Source organism: Lissotriton helveticus, chromosome 4_1 (genome assembly GCF_964261635.1).
Source record: "Lissotriton helveticus chromosome 4_1, aLisHel1.1, whole genome shotgun sequence".
Lineage (NCBI taxonomy): Eukaryota > Metazoa > Chordata > Amphibia > Caudata > Salamandridae > Lissotriton > Lissotriton helveticus.
The window spans coordinates 212,376,299-212,396,610 of record NC_136063.1 but is presented as its reverse complement, the minus strand read 5'-3'; the positions used below and the strand labels follow the sequence as shown (position 1 = coordinate 212,396,610).

Here is a 20,312-nt window from a genome sequence, read left to right as displayed (position 1 = left end):
AACGAATCATAAGCCAAGCAACAATCAGTCACCCATACAGAGTGACAAAAATGCAAAGTCACTTGGCACACTCACTCTGATAACAATCACATATTGCAAACTAAGATGCAATTGGGCCACACAAGGATCTTGCATTAAATCTATAAGGAACACAGATACACCAACCACCAAACAGACCCAGTGTTACACACACCTGACAAAAAGATGCCTGAGCAGCAGAACTTCAATCAGTGAGAACCCAGAACAACGGTGAGGGGAAACCATAGTACAGAAAGTGACAGGAGAATAAACAAAAGAAGGAGGTTCACAAGCATAGCTGAACTACGATTCAAGCAATCACAGTAGAATTAATTGGGTGTTAAATAACTCTCTAAACTCTCTTTTGAGAGGACCCACTGTGCATTCCAGGCCCCTTTTCTGTCCGTGGTGTAGTTACAAAATGAAAACTCAGTAATGAGAGTGATTCCACATCTTACCTTTTCCCCCACACGACCAGCAGGACCTTGCTCTCCAGTTTCTCCCTGAAAGAAGAGCACAGTTAGTTGTGGTGCATGCACCTGGCTCTGCCTATCACAGGGCAGGATGTCATGCTGTACCATGAAATGTCTGACACATGAAAGGTTTGTTATTCTACTTTACAACTGATTTACCTAAAAGTGCAGAAATAATCTACCAAAGCTGCGTGTTTTGAAGAGATGATGAAGTGTTTGGGGTCTGTCTTATTGAGGATTGGTGAGTGGATGTTTGGGCAGGAGGCGCGGTCCTGTTTCCGGAAGTGAGCAGCTCAAGTGTTCATGAGAGTGGGTGTTTTTCCCCCAGTCAAGAGTACTTCATTTCCGGCGGAAGGATAGGCGTACTGCTAACATTTCTATGACCCTCATCACCCAGTGGGCGCCAGAGACTTACCTCCGGTTTGCTAGGGAAGCTGAAGGTCAGTGTAGGGCAGGTCAGAGGGCGGCACTAAAGATTCTACATAAGAAGGCAAAGCAGGGCTTATCTAGACTCGTGATGAAAGTTGCAACGGCAGATGCCGGCATCCGACTGCCCATCTGATGGAAATACTTACCAACCGGCCAAATGCTTGGGAAGAATTTGCATACTTGTGTCTTCAGATCATCAGGCAAACAGGGGCTTAGAGAGGTTGGAGGACATAAGTTCTCCGCTTTTTTTTAATGTAAGTCTGATTCCTATCTGCCAGGATGATGTTGGTGCAGAATGTGCATTTTTCTCAAAAGAAAGGTCATTTGTAAGTAGCTGAACAACCTTCAGAATATTAAATCTTTTTTTGAGGAATATGATCATACTTGAGAACAAATTTGAAATTTGGAATTTCAGGACAGAAAATGTATTGTTTTTTTCCCTGGCAAACATGCTTAAAGCTTTACTAGTGGTAGAGGCACAGAGTTCTTTCTGAAAGTATAGTTCACATTTTTCCAGAATCTGTCCAGTCTTAGAAGAAGGGTGATGCTTACGTGACTTAGATTCTAGGGGCCTCATTTATGAGAAATGACGCATCGCTGCTTGAAAGCAGCGATGCGTCACTTCTCAGTGCGCACTCCTTGCGATATGATTGATGCGTCATATTTAGTGTATGACGCATCATGTCGCAAGGAGTTACAGATACGTCAGTATTTCTGACGTATCTGTAAGCGCAAAAGTCATGCATTGCTGGAATGTGTCACAAAAGTGACGCAACTCCAGCAATGCGTCCTTTCACATGGGGAAAGACCCATGTGAAAGGGCTTGCGTCAGTCTTACGCCTGCTGTGAGGCAGGCGCAAGATTTTGACGCAACAGCGATCTAAAAGTGACGCAGTGAAATCTCATAGATTTCACTGCATCACTATTACGAGGCTTTTTGCGGGGGAATGCCCCCTCTGCATGCATTATACCTGACGCAGGTATAATGTAGCGCAGGGGTTTACAAAGTGACGCATCTGCTTAGTTGCGTCACTTTGTAAATAGTGCGCAACAGGAGGCATGTTTTACGCCGCTGATGCATCACAAAAAAAAGTGACGCATCGGAAGCGCAAAACTGACGCAAGGCCTCATAAATGAGGCCCCTAAGATTTGAGTATAAGCTCCCATCAATGAGAGCCTTTGCACTGAAATGACAGCCATACACAAGAAGCTACCAAATGTCATTTATCCTCTATGTTTCCTACAATGGCCACTCAGGGAGTTACATTACAAGCCCTTTCACCTGGGCAATGCATAACCTTACAGTATTTAAAGTATTTGGGGCAATTGTCATTAATATCCTATGGTAACAATATCTTTATAAACAATGACTGATAGCAGAACTGAAAAAATATCTACTAACATTATTATAATCATAACAAATACTTTACATTTAAAAGCTCAGCAGTCCGACTGGTTAAATCACAGAGTTTGAAAAAGTGCCCACAGGAAATGCAAGCAGCCGAATAGGGGCAGCCAAGTACAGTGTTGCATATTGGAAAATCTTTCATCACAGTCATCATTCAAAACACAAACACGTGTTGATCTATCAAGTGAATATCTCACCCTGGGTCCGATTTTTCCAGGAAACCCATCATCTCCCCGTACTCCTTTATCACCCTGTGGAAACAAGAAATACATAACTTACAATACAGAGCTGATTCACAAGCAGCTGGAAACAGTGTACATATACATAGGCTCTGTATGTGTTCCTGTGGTATGTGTCTCCCTATTTACTAATAGCATGAGCTTGAAAGGAGCACTCTTCCATACCACACATTATCTCGATTCTAAACATCTTTAGGAAAATGGCTTTTGAGATCTACAGTAAAATCGACTGAGTGAAAATCAGTTAGGAAGGAATCGGAGGACAGCACCTTAGACAGCAACGTGTGTCTCATTTGGTCAACATTCAGCCAGTAGGAAAGACAGGTAGGAAAAAGTCCATTTTACGGACAGGATTGGGAGGACAGCTGCCATCGCTTTCATATGGAAACACAATCCAGACTTTAATCAATTTATTAAACTATAATGATCTCTAATAAGGTGCCAAGATACATTTGCTGGTCTACTTTGAGCCTTAAAAACATGTAAATATTCCATATAGCTTGTATTCAATATTTTAAGTAGAAAACGTATATCACATTGACATCTTCTGGTTGCGTTTTAATATAATCTACATTTCGTTTTTTTTAGCAAAAAGTATGCACTGTGTTCCTAGGCACATGCATTGTGGGTCTCTGCAGTCAAGTTCTTCTGAGTCTAATGATGTCCCTTCTTTCTTATCTTTCCTACTAAATCAAGTGTGAACAAAACCCTCATACTCGACCCTTAAGCTGTGCTTTTGCATTATCTTTTTCTCTACTTGTTATTGGTTAGTAGGGATTCCTGATCTACATATACAATTGTCTGAGTGCTTGCATGGAATCCCTTAGCACCAAGACAATTGTTAATCTTTTCAGTGTACATGAAGACCAAGTTAACAGTCAGTTTGGCACTATGTAATATTCTTAATTAATTAATGAATACTCTGGAATTGCAAAAGATAAATCTAAACGTGGCTAGATGATTTTTGTCAAATCAGGTTTTTCAAAAAGAATTGTGCCAAAATATATGAATACATACTGGCTGGTGACAGCTATGGAGATTCTAGTTTGAACTGATACATACATCTACTGCATCCCCCTCTAATTACCAGATGAAATAAATGAGGCATAAGTGTCTTCTGCATTGGGTGACCAACTCCGACAAGGGGAGGCCTGGGGGGCGAAAAAGTAGTTGTAGGGCAGTTACCTTGCCACAAAAGAAGTCTCTAGTCCAGTTCCAGGTTCTATGTGTGAACCCCCATAGACAGAAATGGAGTGGTCCTGATGCAATGGATACAGGATGTTGAAGATACTGTAAGATGCGGAGGATGCTGTGCGGTTGCCGGAGGTCTTCCTCAGGCTACTTCTCAACCTAAGGTCCAAGTGGGTCGACTTTGGCCACAGGGGACAATGTCCCTCGAAGTCATCTTTGATACAGAAAAAGTTCATTTGCCGCTGAACAACTGGTCTTCAGCCACAGCAAGACCAGTGGCTCCCTTTGGTAAGGGCTAGTGTCCATCTTGGGTGACCAAACTGCACCCCCACATCTCTTCTGGGTCCAGCAGCATCAGTGCTTGGTCTCCCGAGCTCCACATAGGCAGTCAGTGGTGATCAGGTGATTGTGGGTACTGACTGGTCTGAACGAGGTTCATCAGCTTTTGTGGCCCTGGTGCTTTAACAGGAAGTCGGTCAGTTGCCTCTTGGAGTTCACCTCTTCTGTCTGGGGCTTGGGAGTGACTTTTCCAAGAGCCTGGCAACAGGCACCGTACTCTCTTTGCCAGTCCAAGGATCAGTATTTGCAGCTGGTGCAGCTTCTCTTGGTTGGGCCTGGGGACAGCAGAGCAATTCCTATTTGGTCCTCTCTCCAGTCCAGATGTGATCTGAGGTCTAGGAGACAGGGCTTCCATATTTATGCCCAGAAAGTGCCTCTCAGGGGAGGTAGCAGTTACTAGCCAATGCGTTTTCCTGTTCTTCCCTGCCTTATCATGATATCCTGCAATGTGTGGCATCTAGGTATCAAAGAGTGTACTAATCTGCGAACTCTCATGATGACTGAAACCTTCTATTGGTGTGTGGTGGTTGGTAGCCCACCCTAGAGGTGTGGCTTCCTAAACGCTACAGGCCCACATAAAAATGGTCTGGCAACTGGTCTCCCCTCTCTGGCCCTGATGCTAGCCTCTCTCCCTCATCAAAGGGGAAGCTCTTCTCATGTGTGTCCAACATTTGCCCTTCAAAGGCGGGTTCCCCTTGAAAGCTTGCTTTTGAGCTCACACTCTGCGTGGTTTCCTGCCAGAGAGAGATGACACCTCTTCCAATGGCAGGTCTTCATTGTTCCTGCTGCTGGGAGTCATTCAAACCTCTTCCCAGGTCGCAGGAAAGCTGTCTCTTGGCCAGCATCTGACAATGGCCACTGGAACACTTGGGTAACAGAGTTGCAACTTTCTTAAAATTGCATTAAGGCCACAGTTACATTAAATATTACCTTGGCATCAAGTTGGGTTTAATGCAATCATCATTTTAAAATCTTAAAGTACCAGTTTTAGTAATCCCATTCTGAAGTTAACCCAGCTGGGTTGTCAGTGTGTAACCTTGCACTCGTCAATGAAGCTACCAGCCTTTTCACACTAAAAGTGACAATTTGGGTGTTTCACCATTAGGACATATAAAAATATATGCCCTACCTTTGTCTTTCAGCACTCTACTTTAGAACTCCATAGGCCTGTTATAGTGGTGACATATATATTAAAGTGAGGGGTTTGGGATGTGCCATTAGTCTAAATGGCAAAATCGAGCTAGCAGTTTAAAACTGCTCTGCCAGTCTGCAATGGCGAGCTGGGAGAGACGTTTTCACATTGTCACAACCAGGGTGCCAGAAGTGTTGGACCTTGTGGGATACTTGAACTTACAGTTCCTAGGTACCCCTGGTACCATATACTAGGGACTTATAAATAGGCAAAGTTAGACAATTGCACTGGCACTGAGGTCTGATTAGCAGGCATCAGGGCACTCTCAGAGTCAGAAAACCAGCAGCATCAGTCTAAAACTTTGGGAGTGATCATGCAAAAAGAGGCATTTCTTTACAAATAGCAACAGTCAAAACATGTTACAGACAACTACATTTAGATCTTTGCGTTTTCTGTGATCTTTACTCATTACCGGTAATAATGTTTATGATTTGCCTTGTGTATGTTTTCAAGTGATTACGCTGCAGCTTTGGTGCTCTCTGCATTTTTCAAGTCTGTGTTATAGAACCATATAGTGTCTTTGCACAAGGGTGAATAGAGTCAGGGGATAGCAGCAGTGCTTGCGTATTTGTTTTCTGCTCCTTACAGTTTCAGAACCTCCTCACAGTTTCAGAACCTCCTCACTCCTGTGAGCCTGGACTATCCTAAGGGGCTATACTCCTTTGGACTTATCTCTGAGGAAACAATTGTTTTCCTGACAACTCTTGGAAACACAGAAAAGGTGGATTAAGGGCCTTATTTAAAGTTTGGTGGAAAGGGTGTTCTGCTGCAAATGTGGTGGGCTACAATGTTGGTCAAATTCCCAGTTTGCCGCTGTGTCTAAAGTTGGACTAACAGCCACATTTTTGCGAGCGGAGCCTACACTGGCCTGCCCATGTAAATCTTAGATTGACAACCCAAAGGACATTGGCCGTTCAGGCTAAGTGCCTCAGAATGTCCATCCTATTATTTAGGACAAACTTTCTGACATACTTTTTTTCAAACGTTGAACCGCCATGGAATGCCTGCCAGTCCTGAGCAGAAAAAACACAAAAATGTTCCCCATGCAGATAAAACCAAGCATGTAAGGGACACATATCTTGTTTTACAAAATCAAGCATCTGCTTCATGCGATTGCGTTTGTAAAATGAAAAAAACTACTTTTCTGTGGAGGTGTATTGAACATGGTGCCACGGAGAAACTCCACAGTGCAGTCACAGGAGCTGGTGTGACAGCAGCTCCTCTGCAGGCACAGAAATGCCCACTTTCCTGGCAGAGATCTCTAAATGTGGTGGGGTGTAGTCTGGCAGGCATGTGCCTCGCTGTAAGGATATGGTAAAAGACTTAATATTACTTTGTTAGACAATAAATAAACAGCTAAAATAATCTTAACAGACTTTCTTTATAGAAAACTGCCAGTCCAGATCAGAAAAAATCTTTGTGCAGGGAACAAGGCAGCAGACACCTCCTAATATTCAATATGCTTACCTACATCTAAATGGCCCTAAAGCATATTCTGAACACAGAGCACTAAAAACTAATTTAATTTCACCATAAATAGATTTTTCCTTCTACCCATTTTTTCACTTTATCAGATTACTTGAATGCAGATACACAGCCAACATAAAAAAAAGCATTTGCAATGCAATCGGTCTCGCCTCTGGGACCTTATATGTATTAAGCTATGCATCACATTAGCCAGGGTGCTGAAACATGCACTGTTCTTTAACATGGAGGGAAAGTAAGCACCAAACTGCGTGACACGCCAGGTATGGGAACACATTGAGAGAAATATTTCATTTCAGCGGCCAATGGCATAGTCCAAAGCTCTGTTTTTAATATAAAATCAGGGCCTTCGGTGGTCATACCACTGAAAATACAAGATTTGAAAAAAATATTATTGTCTACGTGGCTCGCAGAAGACAATTTCTATGGACTGGAATCTAGAGAATGCTATACTGAATCTGGCATTTTACTGACCTCTGCTGGTCGGTTACTATTAAGACAGTTAAATAGAGGCAGTTGAACAGAAAAAAAGCCCCTAAGCGGAAGCAGACAACTCCTAGGACTGATCTCCAGAGCCCACATAGTACACACACATATAAGTATATGAAGTATATACAAGAGGCCTCGAATGCTCGACCCAAAAACTGGAGTAAAAAGAGAAGACTTAATACATCTAATACATTATGATCTACTAGGTAAAGGTATGTGATGTATATAAAGGGAACTTGCAGGATCCACTAGTTGTTCCTATCTTTTTAGAGATAAGCCATATATTGTTTTTGATCTTAAATCATATATATAAAAAAAGCAACCATTTTAACATCAAGCATAATTATCTAACAAAATCATGTTAAGCAATTCAACTTACCTTTAACCCTTGAATTCCAGGTAGTCCAGACTGTCCATCTTTGCCTGGGGGGCCCTAAATATAGGAAACATATTTTGAAATAAATAATTGAAGATGAGTATTTACTTCATGTAGTCTCATATGAAAAAGAGTGATTCCAAGTAGTAATTATGTGATGTTATTCTTTTACTCGGATTGAAATGATTTTCCCATACTCTACCAATTTCGACCTGGGTCATAATTAGTTTATTATGGACTAGATTGTATTGAACTATACTCACCAGTTGACCAAATGTATTCTCTAAACTTTATTTAGTATCCGAAAGAAGATTCATCATGCCATCTAAATTGACCAGTGTTTGTGTGTGGATAACAACTATGAATTGCCACACAGTCCATCTTAGTATCTGTAGCAATCAATTTACCATTCCCTGAGTTCATATTTAAATGTTGTTTGAAAACCTTTATGGAGCAGATTCAATTTGTAAATATCAGCCAGAGTTTCTTTTTTACCTCTTTTTTTAAAATCCATCAGTAGCGTGGGACACGCTAATACAGTTTTATCCACTGTATTACACTTGGTAAAATGGTGTTGAGCTGAAACCTTCATTTGGATCTAACAAGTATGGACTTACGCATGCAGGCTGAATGAGTAAAAGTGTATCTGAATCAGTCAGCCATCTGCCACAGTTAATACTGTGGCAGATGGGGGTTAGTTAAAACTACTAGGATTTAATTGAAGATTGAGAACAACTAGATCATTACTCTTGGGTGAAGTGTATCATGCACATTGTCTTCTTTATGCACTCTATAGGTTAAAGTGTGATTAAAGTGGAACTATAGATAAGAAAAAGATAAAAGGTTCTGCAGTGCAACTTTGTAAATAAATTATGAACCCTGAAATGTAAATATGAGTCTACACATATCTAGACTCCTTAACATGTGTTATAGTTTTACATACTTAGCTGAGCCAGCCCTTAAAGAGATGCATGCTCTTAGAAGCCCAGCAGAGTGAGTTAAATACTTTGCTGCATCGCTGCCCTAAAAGACAATAGGTTAATTCCCAGGAACACTGAGCATCTCCTGCTGAAGGAAGGGTGGGGGTTGAATCTCCATAATCTCCAGCTTACTAATCAGGGGTATGGTGTGCTTCCAGGAGTGGACAATGGAAGGGAATAATCTCCTGTGTCTGTTTTCAAATAATGTTCTCTTTGAAAAGTTTTGGCAGGAACAGGTAGTTCAGGGTAGACAGATAGATATTAGCTCAGGAGGAGACTGCCTCGGTTTTTGATGTAGTTGTCATTTGTAATTCTACCCAGAGTGCAGCTTGGGGGTGGAACTGGCAGTGGGCTTGATCCTTTTAGCGTCAGTTTGAGGTGAAGGTGTGAAGTGGCACTACTAGGTTGAGCTTGTGCATCACCAATCGCAGGAAGCATCACCACCCTTCTGAAGATGCTGCATCAGTTCAGAAAGTTGAGAAGGACATGGAGGAACACAGAAAGACTGGCGTAACTAACAAACCCATTCTAGAGTTTGGCGATGTGCATCCACTCGACACATAATTTGTGGATATTTTGAAGGGCTTCTCAGACCTACCCCCCTACCCCAAGGCACAGAGAAGAGTGTATTTTCTGGGGATCCTGAAAGGGGTGGATCCTGATGTAGCGCAAAAATCCATTTTCTATTGTAGGGGAGCATTATAATCACATGTGTAGGCTGCATCCATATATATTCTTTATTATGTTAACCTAAGTGTTATAATTTCGTAACATGAAAACAAGAATGTGATGTATTTAGGTCATTATGGTTAATACGTGAAGGATTCCCAGAAATGCACTTTCCCTGGAAACTCTCGCTATAGAATTAATAATTAAATTTCATGTACACGTTAAATCTGTTCTTTCTTACATTTCTTTGCAGGTGGAAGAATCATCCATTAGTTAGAATAATGTCTTTGTTTTAAGAGTTAGGTAAGGAGAGAAGGGGATACATTGAGAGTTGATACTGATAATGGAGAACTGTTGTACTTTCTTATCAGGGAGAGCCTGGGAATCAAGGTCATCTCACTGCTGTTCAGGAGCATCGCTGCCCAATGGAAAAGCTCTATGAGGATGCGGCCTGACCAAATGGTATGACTCGTGAAGGATCTTGGGTAGTCACCTGTGCTTTTGAAGTATCGTAACTAGGGAAAGAGCCACACACTTCTTCTCTGCCTCGAGAAAGAGAGAGCATCCTAAAACGAGCTTCATAGCATCATGCTACCTGACCCAAAGGGTGTGGGGAGACTTCTAAGGAAGACCTCACAGGCTGACAGCTTAACTTACTTTTCCTTGAAAATGCTTATTTAGGGATGTCATGCTAGTGTTAGTGTAGGGACAGATTAATGCTTCATTCCCAAAAACTTTTGATGCAGGGGAACTTGGCCATTTCTTCCCTAATCTTTTGTATCCTGTTTCTCGAACTAATCATCTTGTGCATGTTGCACTGCCTTAATTCAGTTCGTGGGTTTGACTTTGTAGTAGTTCCAATGTATTTCTACACTCTCATTTTGAGGTGTCTGTACGTCCAGTTATTTCTGGCTTTGTAATAAACCAACTAACCTAAATTGGCAGTCTGTGATTCTTGAGAGTGTCAGGAATTGGAATTAAAAATGTTGACCTTCTAACGAATTCTCCCCCCCACGCTATCATGCTGAGAAAAAGTACCATCGACTCAAAGTTTCAAAGTTCTAGAGAAGCTCTAGAACGTGATACCTCGGCTCCTTCTGTGTTGTGATGCCCTAGAAGTCCACTCTGATGACTCTTATCATTGTGCACAATCACTCTGCAAGTGGCCCAAGGGCTGGGTAGCTAGAGAATGCTGGAAAGGAAAGTGGTCACCCCTACAGGACATTATGGGTGCTGCTGAGGAACCGTGGGTCAGGCGTCCAACAAGGCAAGATAGAAGGAGAAATCAGGATGCTGCATCTAAGCTGCTGCTACTGAGGTAGCAGTATTCATTCTACAGGCTCTGATAATGCGTTCGGAAATTTCTTATTGAATTCTGAGTGTAAAGAGACTCCTGGTTTGGGGGTGCTGCAAAAACGGCCCTGTAACAAAATCGGCCCCCAGGGGCCCAAAACTGGCCCCCACCCGTGCGGCGCACCGGGGGATTGCCCGGTGCCCGCTACAGCTAGTCCGAGCCTGGACCCAAAACGAGGGAAAAAGCTGAAAACACTGCGTCTGCAAGGAAGGAGAATAAAGGTGCCCTTGAAGGGCTGGGCAACCACAATGAGCTAGTCAAACAGCACCGACGGTTACAAGATCTTTGTGAAACTGCCCTCTTGTGTTCTAGAGTCAGGAAAGTTTTCCAGACAACTTTGGAAACAATGCAGAGATGTGTTTTTAGTAGACCTGAAAATGTGTTTCAAGTCTTTCTATAGGTAGAGACCTCATGGTCATAGTTTAGAAGTTTAGGTACGTGAATTGTCTGATATGAAGATCCGGGCAATATGCTATGGAAAAAACTGTAGGCATAACTTTTGAATGTAGAAAGTGTTTGTGTTTTTTCAGCAGGCCTGTATAGAAATATTCCTGTTTTAGGATTAGGGCGTACTGGGCTACACATTGGCTCAAGGTACTTCAGATATGATTAAAAAAGACTACATTTAAAGGATTTCTTGCATGCCATTAATTTCTTGAGAGGATGTGATTTGCACATTGGTTAGTCTGCAAGGGCCCTTTAAGAGAGGTTCTAATTTATAATTTTGCATGATAACTTACATATACGTAATTTAAATTGTAATATTTAGTTGATCACGCAATATAGTACTTTTTACTTTTTTTGAAAAAAGCACTGACTGGGCAGCGATTCATTGAACATTATTTAGGGCCTGATTCTGATGCAGTTAGGAAAGCATTCCCACCTGGGGCCCGATTCTGGTGCGGTTAGGAACATATGCTCCCATTGAAGTCAATGGGAGTCCAACCAAATCGGATCTGGAAGCATCCGGATGCATCCTACTCCATCGGTTGGACTCTCCCGATCGGAGTGGGTCGGAAACCATTTCCAAACCGATTTAGTTGGGAAGCTTTCCAACCCGCATCAGAATCAGGCCTTATGTGTGTTGCCTAATACTGCGTTTCTAGCACACACTACTAGTCAGCATTAGACTCAAAGACATCATTTAAGGTTCGCAGCTCAACGCCTTGCTTGCCTCCTGTGATTACTAGCACTGCTCTTGAGCACCAGATTGTCTTTTTGATAGGTATTATGTGCCTGGAGCTCCAGGGACCCCGGGCTCTGGCTCAATGCCTCACTAGCCCCCTTGACTGGGCTGATGAGCCTCCCCTTCCAGCTCATGACCTCTCCCGACCTCGACATTGGTACATTTTTAATATTGGGCTGGTCCTGTATTGGGGATGGCAGAGATATGCATCCCTAAAATGTCTGTATATACATCGATATGAAAGAGCTGGGAAAGATTGTGAATGCAGCCGTCTGGGTGATGAGAAAGTTATTTGCTTCTGAGCCCCTCTCTGTAAAAGATCTATGAATTATGATGCAATGAAGAACTTTAAGTAACATGAACATGGCACCTTAAAACCAAGAGATAGGCTGTATAGTTTGTGCTGTGTAAATGCATTATCAAATCATATCAGCCATGAACGTCATTTCATTCAAATGCCAAGGGCAGAGGAAGTGACTTCACATGCCATTTGACCTTTAGTCTCACTAACATGCACATGCTTACACTTACACACATACACACACTCTCTCCCACATAAACACACTCTCACCCATAAGCATGCACAGAACATACATTTAAAAGCGTGTTTCCCTCTCCTCAGCTGCCAAGGAAGGGTCACATACCAGCTAATTGTACTCCATTCTTTGATACACTAATTGTGAATGATGCTGCAGTGTTCACCATTAGTGTAATAAAACATTGATATAAAACAAGGAAAGTGGATTCCCAACCAACGTCCATGAGAACGAGCAGCCTGTGTCTTCCAGGCATTGATGTTCCCACCTCTGAGGCCAGGGTTCACAAAGGTAGTGCCAGCAGGGGTAAGACCTAAGCCAATGTTCTCAGTTGTGACCCTTGGCGACCCCGAAACGACGTCCATGAAAGCATTGATCATCAAGCTTTCTATGAGATGGTAATATTATTGGGTCTATCCTCAACTCTAGGCAGGAACTGAGAATGCAAAATATTATTCGTGATTCGCTGAGTATGAGCAGAGGAACTCTTTCCAAATGTCTCTTCTTGCAGGAAGAGCCTCAAAAATCCATTGCGACTGTCCTGAAAAATTGTTTTAGAGTCCCGCTTGGCAGAACATCAGTGTGTAGTTGAAGTTGCTCTAGTGGAAGCGTAAGCTTAAATTATTAGTCATGCACACCTGTGGGTTGAGCAGGAGAATATAATGTACAAGTTACTGGTTTACATCAGGCCAGTCTTCTCATTCAGACTTGCTGTCAGTGGGCTCTGGGGCCGCATCACCTTTCTGAATCCCACTGGAAAACAAGACTGTATGCTCAGATCGGAAAAAATACTGCTTTCATGCTTTCCTTAAGGTAAGTCCACACAACCAAAGTTTGCTTGAGTGTGGCATAAGGAAAGGCTTCTCCTACAGTCAACAGTATGAATCCTCCATCACTTAAAGCTCTTTCCAATTCCTTACTGTTTATACTCCTTATAACCACATGCACAAGTGCATGATTATCAACATCATCATCTCCATAATCACCATCAGGACAGTCATCATCATCATCATCATCATCATCACAATATTCATCATCATCTCCATAATCACCATCAGGACAATCATCATTATCACAATATTCATCATCGTCACCATCATCAACACCTGAACTGACTAAATGCCATTAAGATAAATGAAGTCCTCAAGTCTTGCGTACCTTGGAAATGATTAGAAAAGTTGAGTTTTCATCATCTTTGTAAAAAGAAAATCATAACCCACCCGCGAGTGTCATTAAGATATAGGCATTCTCAAACACATGATATAGAATACATACCTGTTCACCATTCAGCCCTGGTTTGCCAGTAAATCCAAGCTCACCAGGCAGACCCTAAAAAAAATGAAAATCATTTAAGAATATGCAATTTCTTAAGATTAACACAAAATAATATATACAAATGTTTCTTTACTTTTCCCTGTGGGTATACATGGTCTGATTCGTCCATGTTAAAGCGAATATCCAGGAATATCCAGGAGAAGGCACTGGAGTGGATCATCTCCTTCCTCGCTGGAAGGACACAGAGAGTCCGCCTACCACCGTTCAGATCTGCAGCCACGGAAGTCATCTGCGGCGTTCCTCAGGGCTCCTCGCTCAGCCCCACCCTCTTCAACGTCTACATGAGCCCCCTTGCGGCCATCGCACGCCAGCACAACCTCAACATCGTCTCCTACGCCGACGACACCCAGCTGATCCTCTCCCTGACCAACGACCCCGCCGCCGCCAGAACCAACCTCCACGAAGGGATGAAAGACGTAGCCGAGTGGATGACGACCAGCCGCCTGAAACTGAACTCAGACAAGACGAAAGTCCTCATCCTGGGCTCCTCGCCCTCCGCCTGGGACGACTCCTGGTGGCCCCCCGCCCTGGGCACCGCACCCAAACCGACAGACCACGCACGCAACCTGGGCTTCATCCTGGACTCCTCCCTCTCCATGACCAGACAAGTCAACGCCGTCTCCGCGTCCTGTTTCAACATCCTGCGCATGCTACGGAAGATCTTCCGGTGGATCCCCACCGAGACCAGGAAGACGGTCACCCAGGCCCTCGTCGCCAGCTGACTAGACTACGGCAACGCCCTCTACGCCGGAACCACCGCCAAGCTCCAGAAGAGACTCCAACGGATCCAGAACGCCTCAGCCAGACTCATCCTCGACATCCCCCGACGCAGCCACATCTCCGGACATCTGAGAGACCTGCACTGGCTCCCCGTCAACAAGAGAATCACCTTCCGTCTCCTCACCCACGCACACAAAGCCCTACACGACCAAGGCCCGAGCTACCTCAACAACCGCCTCAACTTCTACGCTCCCAAACGCCACCTCCGATCGACCAACCACGCCCTCGCCGCCGTCCCTCGCATCCGAAGAGCGACAACAGGAGGAAGGTCCTTCTCCTACCTGGCCGCCAAGACCTGGAACACCCTCACTACCGACCTCCGCCTGACCCAAGACCACCTCTCCTTCAGGTAGAAGCTCAAGTCCTGGCTGTTCGAGCAGTAGCGGCACCCCCCCCCAGCGCCTTGAGACCCTCTGGGTGAGTAGTGCGCTCTATAAATGCCTTGATTAATTGATTGATTGATTGAATATGGGATGTATTAAACCTCCCTCTTCTACATTTGGAAGTGACTTGATAGTTGGTATTGGTGCATGGTTTAAAACTAGGCCTGTACGGAAAATTCTGTTCCGCTCGCAGAATTTGCGGAATTTGGGCAATTTCGGGTTTCGCGGAGAACATAGAATTACCCAAAATTCCACGATCTCCGACTTCGCGGAATTTTTGCTTGTTTGCGCTTTCAAAATGCACATTCGCAAGATATTTCTCCCTGAGCACACAAACAGCGTTTGAGAACAGGCAAAAATCATCGCTAACGGGCAGAACAAGCAATTCCGCATGTTCGCGGAACTTTTGCGTGCTCGCAGAGATTTTTTACCGTTTCGCGGAGGTTTGCGTAGCGCGACTACGCAAATTCCAGAAGACATGCAGGACCCATGTAAAGCCTGCTCTAAAAAGTACCTTGGATGGATCAAGCATTTGCATCGAATACCCGATGCGTTGGTTCTGATTCACACAGTTGAAGCATCGTCGTCAAGCCTCGCAGTTGGATACTGCATTGGCGTCAAACCCCTCATGAAGCAGGCCCTGCGTCATCATCAAACCTCGCAGTCGGGTCCAGCGTATGCATCGAACAAAGCAGGGATGTCCTCGGATCTGCATTGTCGCGGCATGGAATGGCACTACATTAGTTCCGATTGGACCCGATTCCAACAACCTTCAAGTGAAGGAGAAATAAAGACGGAGCAGCTGCCCATCGTACCCGACACAGACTGACTCACATGGTCTTTTGAAAATGAAGTATGTAACGGGGCATGACTTTTTACTTTAACTGCATACCTACGGTTCTGCTTAGCATCTAATGTCCCATACCTGTGCTCTTTATAGGGTTACCATGGACACACCAACTGTGCAGTGACAATTTGTCTTCCCTCGTTACGGTCGATAACTGGATATCGTGCCTTCTACATTGACTACTAGTAATTTACTTCAGTAAGTTGCCCTATGGTTATTCACTCATGGTAGAGGCACCTTGACATGCCCTGCTCTCTCACGATTCTGTTTCTTTATTAACAGCGCACCTGCCAATCAATGCCCCTGGCTACTGGCCACCTTGTCGCAGCCGTCTGTATATTAATTAAGTGCCTTGTTCCTGTTTGACTTCAAGTAGTGGCACAATTTTTCCTTATGCCCCGCCTCGCTCGGGTATCCTTTCCTAAAAGCGCCCCATTTCTTGGGGTATTGGCAAGCACCGGCTTCCTTCCGGAGTCCTACCACTCGCTTCCACGCACCAGCTTCACTCTGGCTGCCTAGTAAGTAGCTCCTTCCTCTACTCATAGAGCCTGTCGTTGTCAACTTAGCACAGTCTACTTACCGTTTTTCAAATTTCTTCTTCTTTCGGCATATACTGTCTGCTATTTTTTACTTTAACCCTGTACCTTTATTCAACATGGAGTAATGTGAGACTTCGAGGTAATTTATCTTCTCCTCTGAACTGAATTCATGTTCACTTGTTACTTTTGATGATTCACTCATTAATGTGTAAGCGCTAGGATAATGCTTGAATTACTGTCACTGTGTCTCCTTCTTTTAATTAATACCTTAAGTGACTTTAATTGATGACTTTAATTGTTGAATAAATCAACTCATTGGTATTTGTTCTTACCAACTGGGAGCACTAGTTCAACATTATTGTTCTGTAACTAATGAATCAGGGACTGGTTTCAATACATTTCTTTCTACCGTTTTCTTATAGATTCTTCAGGCTCACAACTTTTGTCCTGATGATGATCTCAAACCAGTGAGATCGGAACGTCGTCGACTCATTTAAAACAAGAGACTCCTGTTAATTGTTTAAACTACACGCAGGAGTCTCTATCTTTTGTTGTCAACGCGATGTATATATTTTCAAAGTCATCTTCACCCGTCACGTCACGCCTGCTGTCACTTATTTTGTGTGCACTTGAACTATATTCTCAGAAAATATGTTGCTTTACAATTTATTGTTTATTAATAAATACTGCATGATAAAAAAGCCCCTCTGTGTCCCTATGCACTAAGAGACATACTGGGTTGGACAATCATGTTCTTTTGCTGCTGGGTGCTCTTGATCTGTTGTACCCTCTCACTTACCTCCTTGAAAAGCTTGTGACTGTTTGCCATCATTGGATTTAAACTTTGGTGGCCTGGTGAGTAAAAGAATGATGGATTTAACCCAGCTCTATGATGTATTCAGCATTCCGCCCATCACTTGTTTTGCGTATCACTTTTCACCCAACACGGGATGGTTATTACCAGGTATGGGTCCCGGGCTCACTGTGCCACTGGATTCAAGCTATCCTGGCTGATGAGGGTTAATACCCCAAAACCGGTTGTAGGATGCTTGTTTCTGGTCCAGGGATCACCTGGCCTGGCAGTTCGAGCTGGACTGTTCCAATGAGGAGCAGGGTCAAGACTGATTTCCATATAGCTGGGTCTAAACTGGGGTGGCATGGTGAGAAAAAGTACAATGGATGTAACCCAGATCTCTTGACTGGGAGTGAATGTATGATTTATTCAGCATTCCGTCCACCATTGGTTTTGCACAGCACAAGTAGGGGTAGGCAGAACTCATGGAATTTGACTCTATGGAATTCCGCAGAGTTACATAAAAAATCTGCGATATTCAGGGCAGTTCTGCCAACGGGAAAGGCGCACTGCTTTCTCTGTGATTTAGTGCTAGTATTGTGTTGCAAACAGCATCTTGCAGTCTGCCAGAGGGCGCAACTACTCAGGTTGTTTTTGCTGCCACTCAAGCAGATTTTCTACTCAAGCCGCAGCCTTCTGACAGTGAACGGTGACACCCGTCTGCATAAAAATCTCACCAAATGTCCTCCTAGCAACTGGAAATCGTGCTAGGGGACGCCAAACTCCCTCTCACTAGCCAACTTACCTTTGTGGAACTGTATGCGAGAAGAAATTCTACCAAGCAGTGATTGGCGGAATTTGGCTAGAACTCTGCGTTACTCTTGTGACACTGATTTTCCAAAATTCTGTGAATTCCACAGGCGGAACAGTATATTCCCCCACTCCTACTCACAAGTGGAACTTTAGAACTTCTCACACACTTTATTCACTTTACAACAATTATATTTGTAACTTATATTAAATCGGGTTGAGTCTTTTATCATGAATATTGAGTAATTTAAATTAACTCAAGGTTTTCGAGCACCATTTATGTTATTTGTTCTTCATTTACATTAGACAACAATTTGTTCTTACTGGTGGTCCTGTGGGTCCAGGGGGGCCGGCAACACCTGCTGGTCCAGGCAAACCCTGTAAGAAATTGAATATGTTATTTCATACCAGTCACCGCTTTTCCTGCCTCCTTCACTTTACAAGATGCAACAAAACTATTAACATGAGTTAACAGAGCAATGGATTTGTTATTGAATTCTAATTAGGAGATCACATTTACATTATAATTATAAGACTATTGTCTGGCTAATGAACAGGTGACCAAGTCACAAAGGTCCAGAGTGATTTGAATGGCTTACTGCATTTGGGAGATATACTTGTTCAATAATTTTGTAAATTCACATGCAGAACATTTCTTTCTAAATTGTGCACAAATCCTAGACATACACTTGGATGGAGCATAAGCACCTCATTCCCAGAAGCAGTTTACAACCATCATTTACACTAGCTCATGAACATCCAATGCAAGAAACACTGAATTGGTCAAGAATATTGATGTCAACCACATGTTGATGATTTTCCATAGAAAGTTGTACAAGGTCTAGTGCTGAATCTCTGCTCTAATATATTAAAAAAAGAAATGTGTGAGATTCTGGCATCTTCACTTAAAGACAGGTAGACCTGTCTTCCCTCAAATACAGTAACCTCATGGGAATTTAGGTAAATACAGTTTCAATGAGAAACCTTTGGCTTACCCCTGTTAGTTATGGACAATAGTGAAGAGATTTTCCTCTGAGAAATGCGAGTCAAATCAATCATGAAACTTTCCAAACAAATTTGGAAAACTGAAGAAAATGTAATGAATAAAAAGAAAACTAATTTGAAAGCGGATCGGGAGATATAAATAAGAAACAGTGGGAAGGCAACAGTCAAAGTAAATATATAAGGCGTCGGTGACCAGGAACTAAATACCAAGGGCCTCATTTATGAGGCCGTGCGTCACTTTTACGCCGCCGGTGCGTCACTTTTTGTGATGCACCAGTGGCACAAAAAATGCGCCTTGTTGCGCCATATTTACAAAGTGACGCATCTAGGTAGATGCGTCACTTTGTAAACCCCTGCGCCACATTATACCTGTGCCAGGTATAATGTATGCAAGGGGGGGGGGGGTTTGACGCAAGAAAGAGTCATGGAAGTGACGCAGTGAAATCTATAAGATTTCACTGCGCCACTTCTAGGACTCAAATGCGTCAAAATCGTATGCCTGCCTCACAGCAGGCGTAAGACTGACGCAAGCCCTTTCACATGGGGCTTGCTCCATGAAAAAGGACACATTGCTGGAGTTGCGTCACTTTTGTGACACACTCCAGCAATGCGTCACTTTTGCGCCTACAGATATGTCAGAAATACTGACGTATCTGTAACTCCTTGCGACATGATGCGTCATATCATAAATATGACGCATCAATGAAGTCGCAGGGAGAGCCCAGTGAAAAGTGACGCATTGCTGTTTTCACGCAGCGATGCGTCACTTTTCATAAATGAGGCCCTGGGTTCGAGTCTCGGTAATGACGCTAAAAACATCCTGTGATTCTGGGCAAATCATTTAATCTCCCCGTGCCTAACAAAAATGAATGTGTGTCATCATGTAATGTAAAGTGCTCTGATGCCCGATTCGGATTCGGGTCAAGTTCACACTATATAAAACTCTGGGAAAAAAAAGAGTATGAGTGCAGTTAGTAGTATTAGAAGAACAGCATGCTATCAGTAGTATTAGAAGAGTGTGAGAGTGTTGTTAGTAATATCAGAAGAGTGGCATGCTGTGAGTATTATTCGTAGAGTATGAGAGTGCTGTCAATAGTATCTGACGAGTTTGAGAGTGCTGTCAATAGTATCTGAGGAGTGTGAGTGTGCTGTCAGTAGTATCTGAAGAGTGTGAGTGCTTTTAGTACTGTCAGTAGTATTAGAAGAGTGTGAGAGTGTTGTTAGTAATATCAGAAGAGTGACATGCTGTGAGTAGTATTCGAAGAGTGTGAGAGTGCTGTCAATAGTATCTGAAGAATATGAGAGTGCTGTCAGTTGTGTGTGATTGCCAGTCTGTGAAGGGTGCATGAGTGTGGCTTCATAGATGTGGAGGAGAAGGGGTGATGTTTTTGGATAAAAAGAGATTGTTCCTAGTTGAGACAGGGAGATAGGGAGGTGTGAAGAACTCAGACCAGCT

General features: G+C 43.3%; 1 protein-coding gene and 1 long non-coding RNA gene across 2 annotated transcripts in view; both read right to left on the bottom strand.

Moving 5' to 3' along the window:
• COL22A1 (collagen type XXII alpha 1 chain) overlaps positions 1 to 20,312 on the bottom strand; it is a 1,057,215-nt gene that overhangs the window by 228,058 nt on the left and 808,845 nt on the right. The window contains exon 25 of the mRNA XM_078686128.1: positions 477 to 590. Coding sequence (XP_078542254.1) covers positions 477 to 590 — 114 coding nt within the window. The remainder of the gene's footprint in view (positions 1 to 476; positions 591 to 20,312) is intronic.
• On the bottom strand, positions 2,525 to 18,229 carry LOC144828488 (uncharacterized). Its single transcript, XR_013610450.1, has 4 exons — positions 18,176 to 18,229; positions 13,640 to 13,693; positions 7,643 to 7,696; positions 2,525 to 2,579 (listed from the first exon to the last, which is right to left on the bottom strand). It is a non-coding gene; the product is annotated as an uncharacterized LOC144828488 (long non-coding RNA).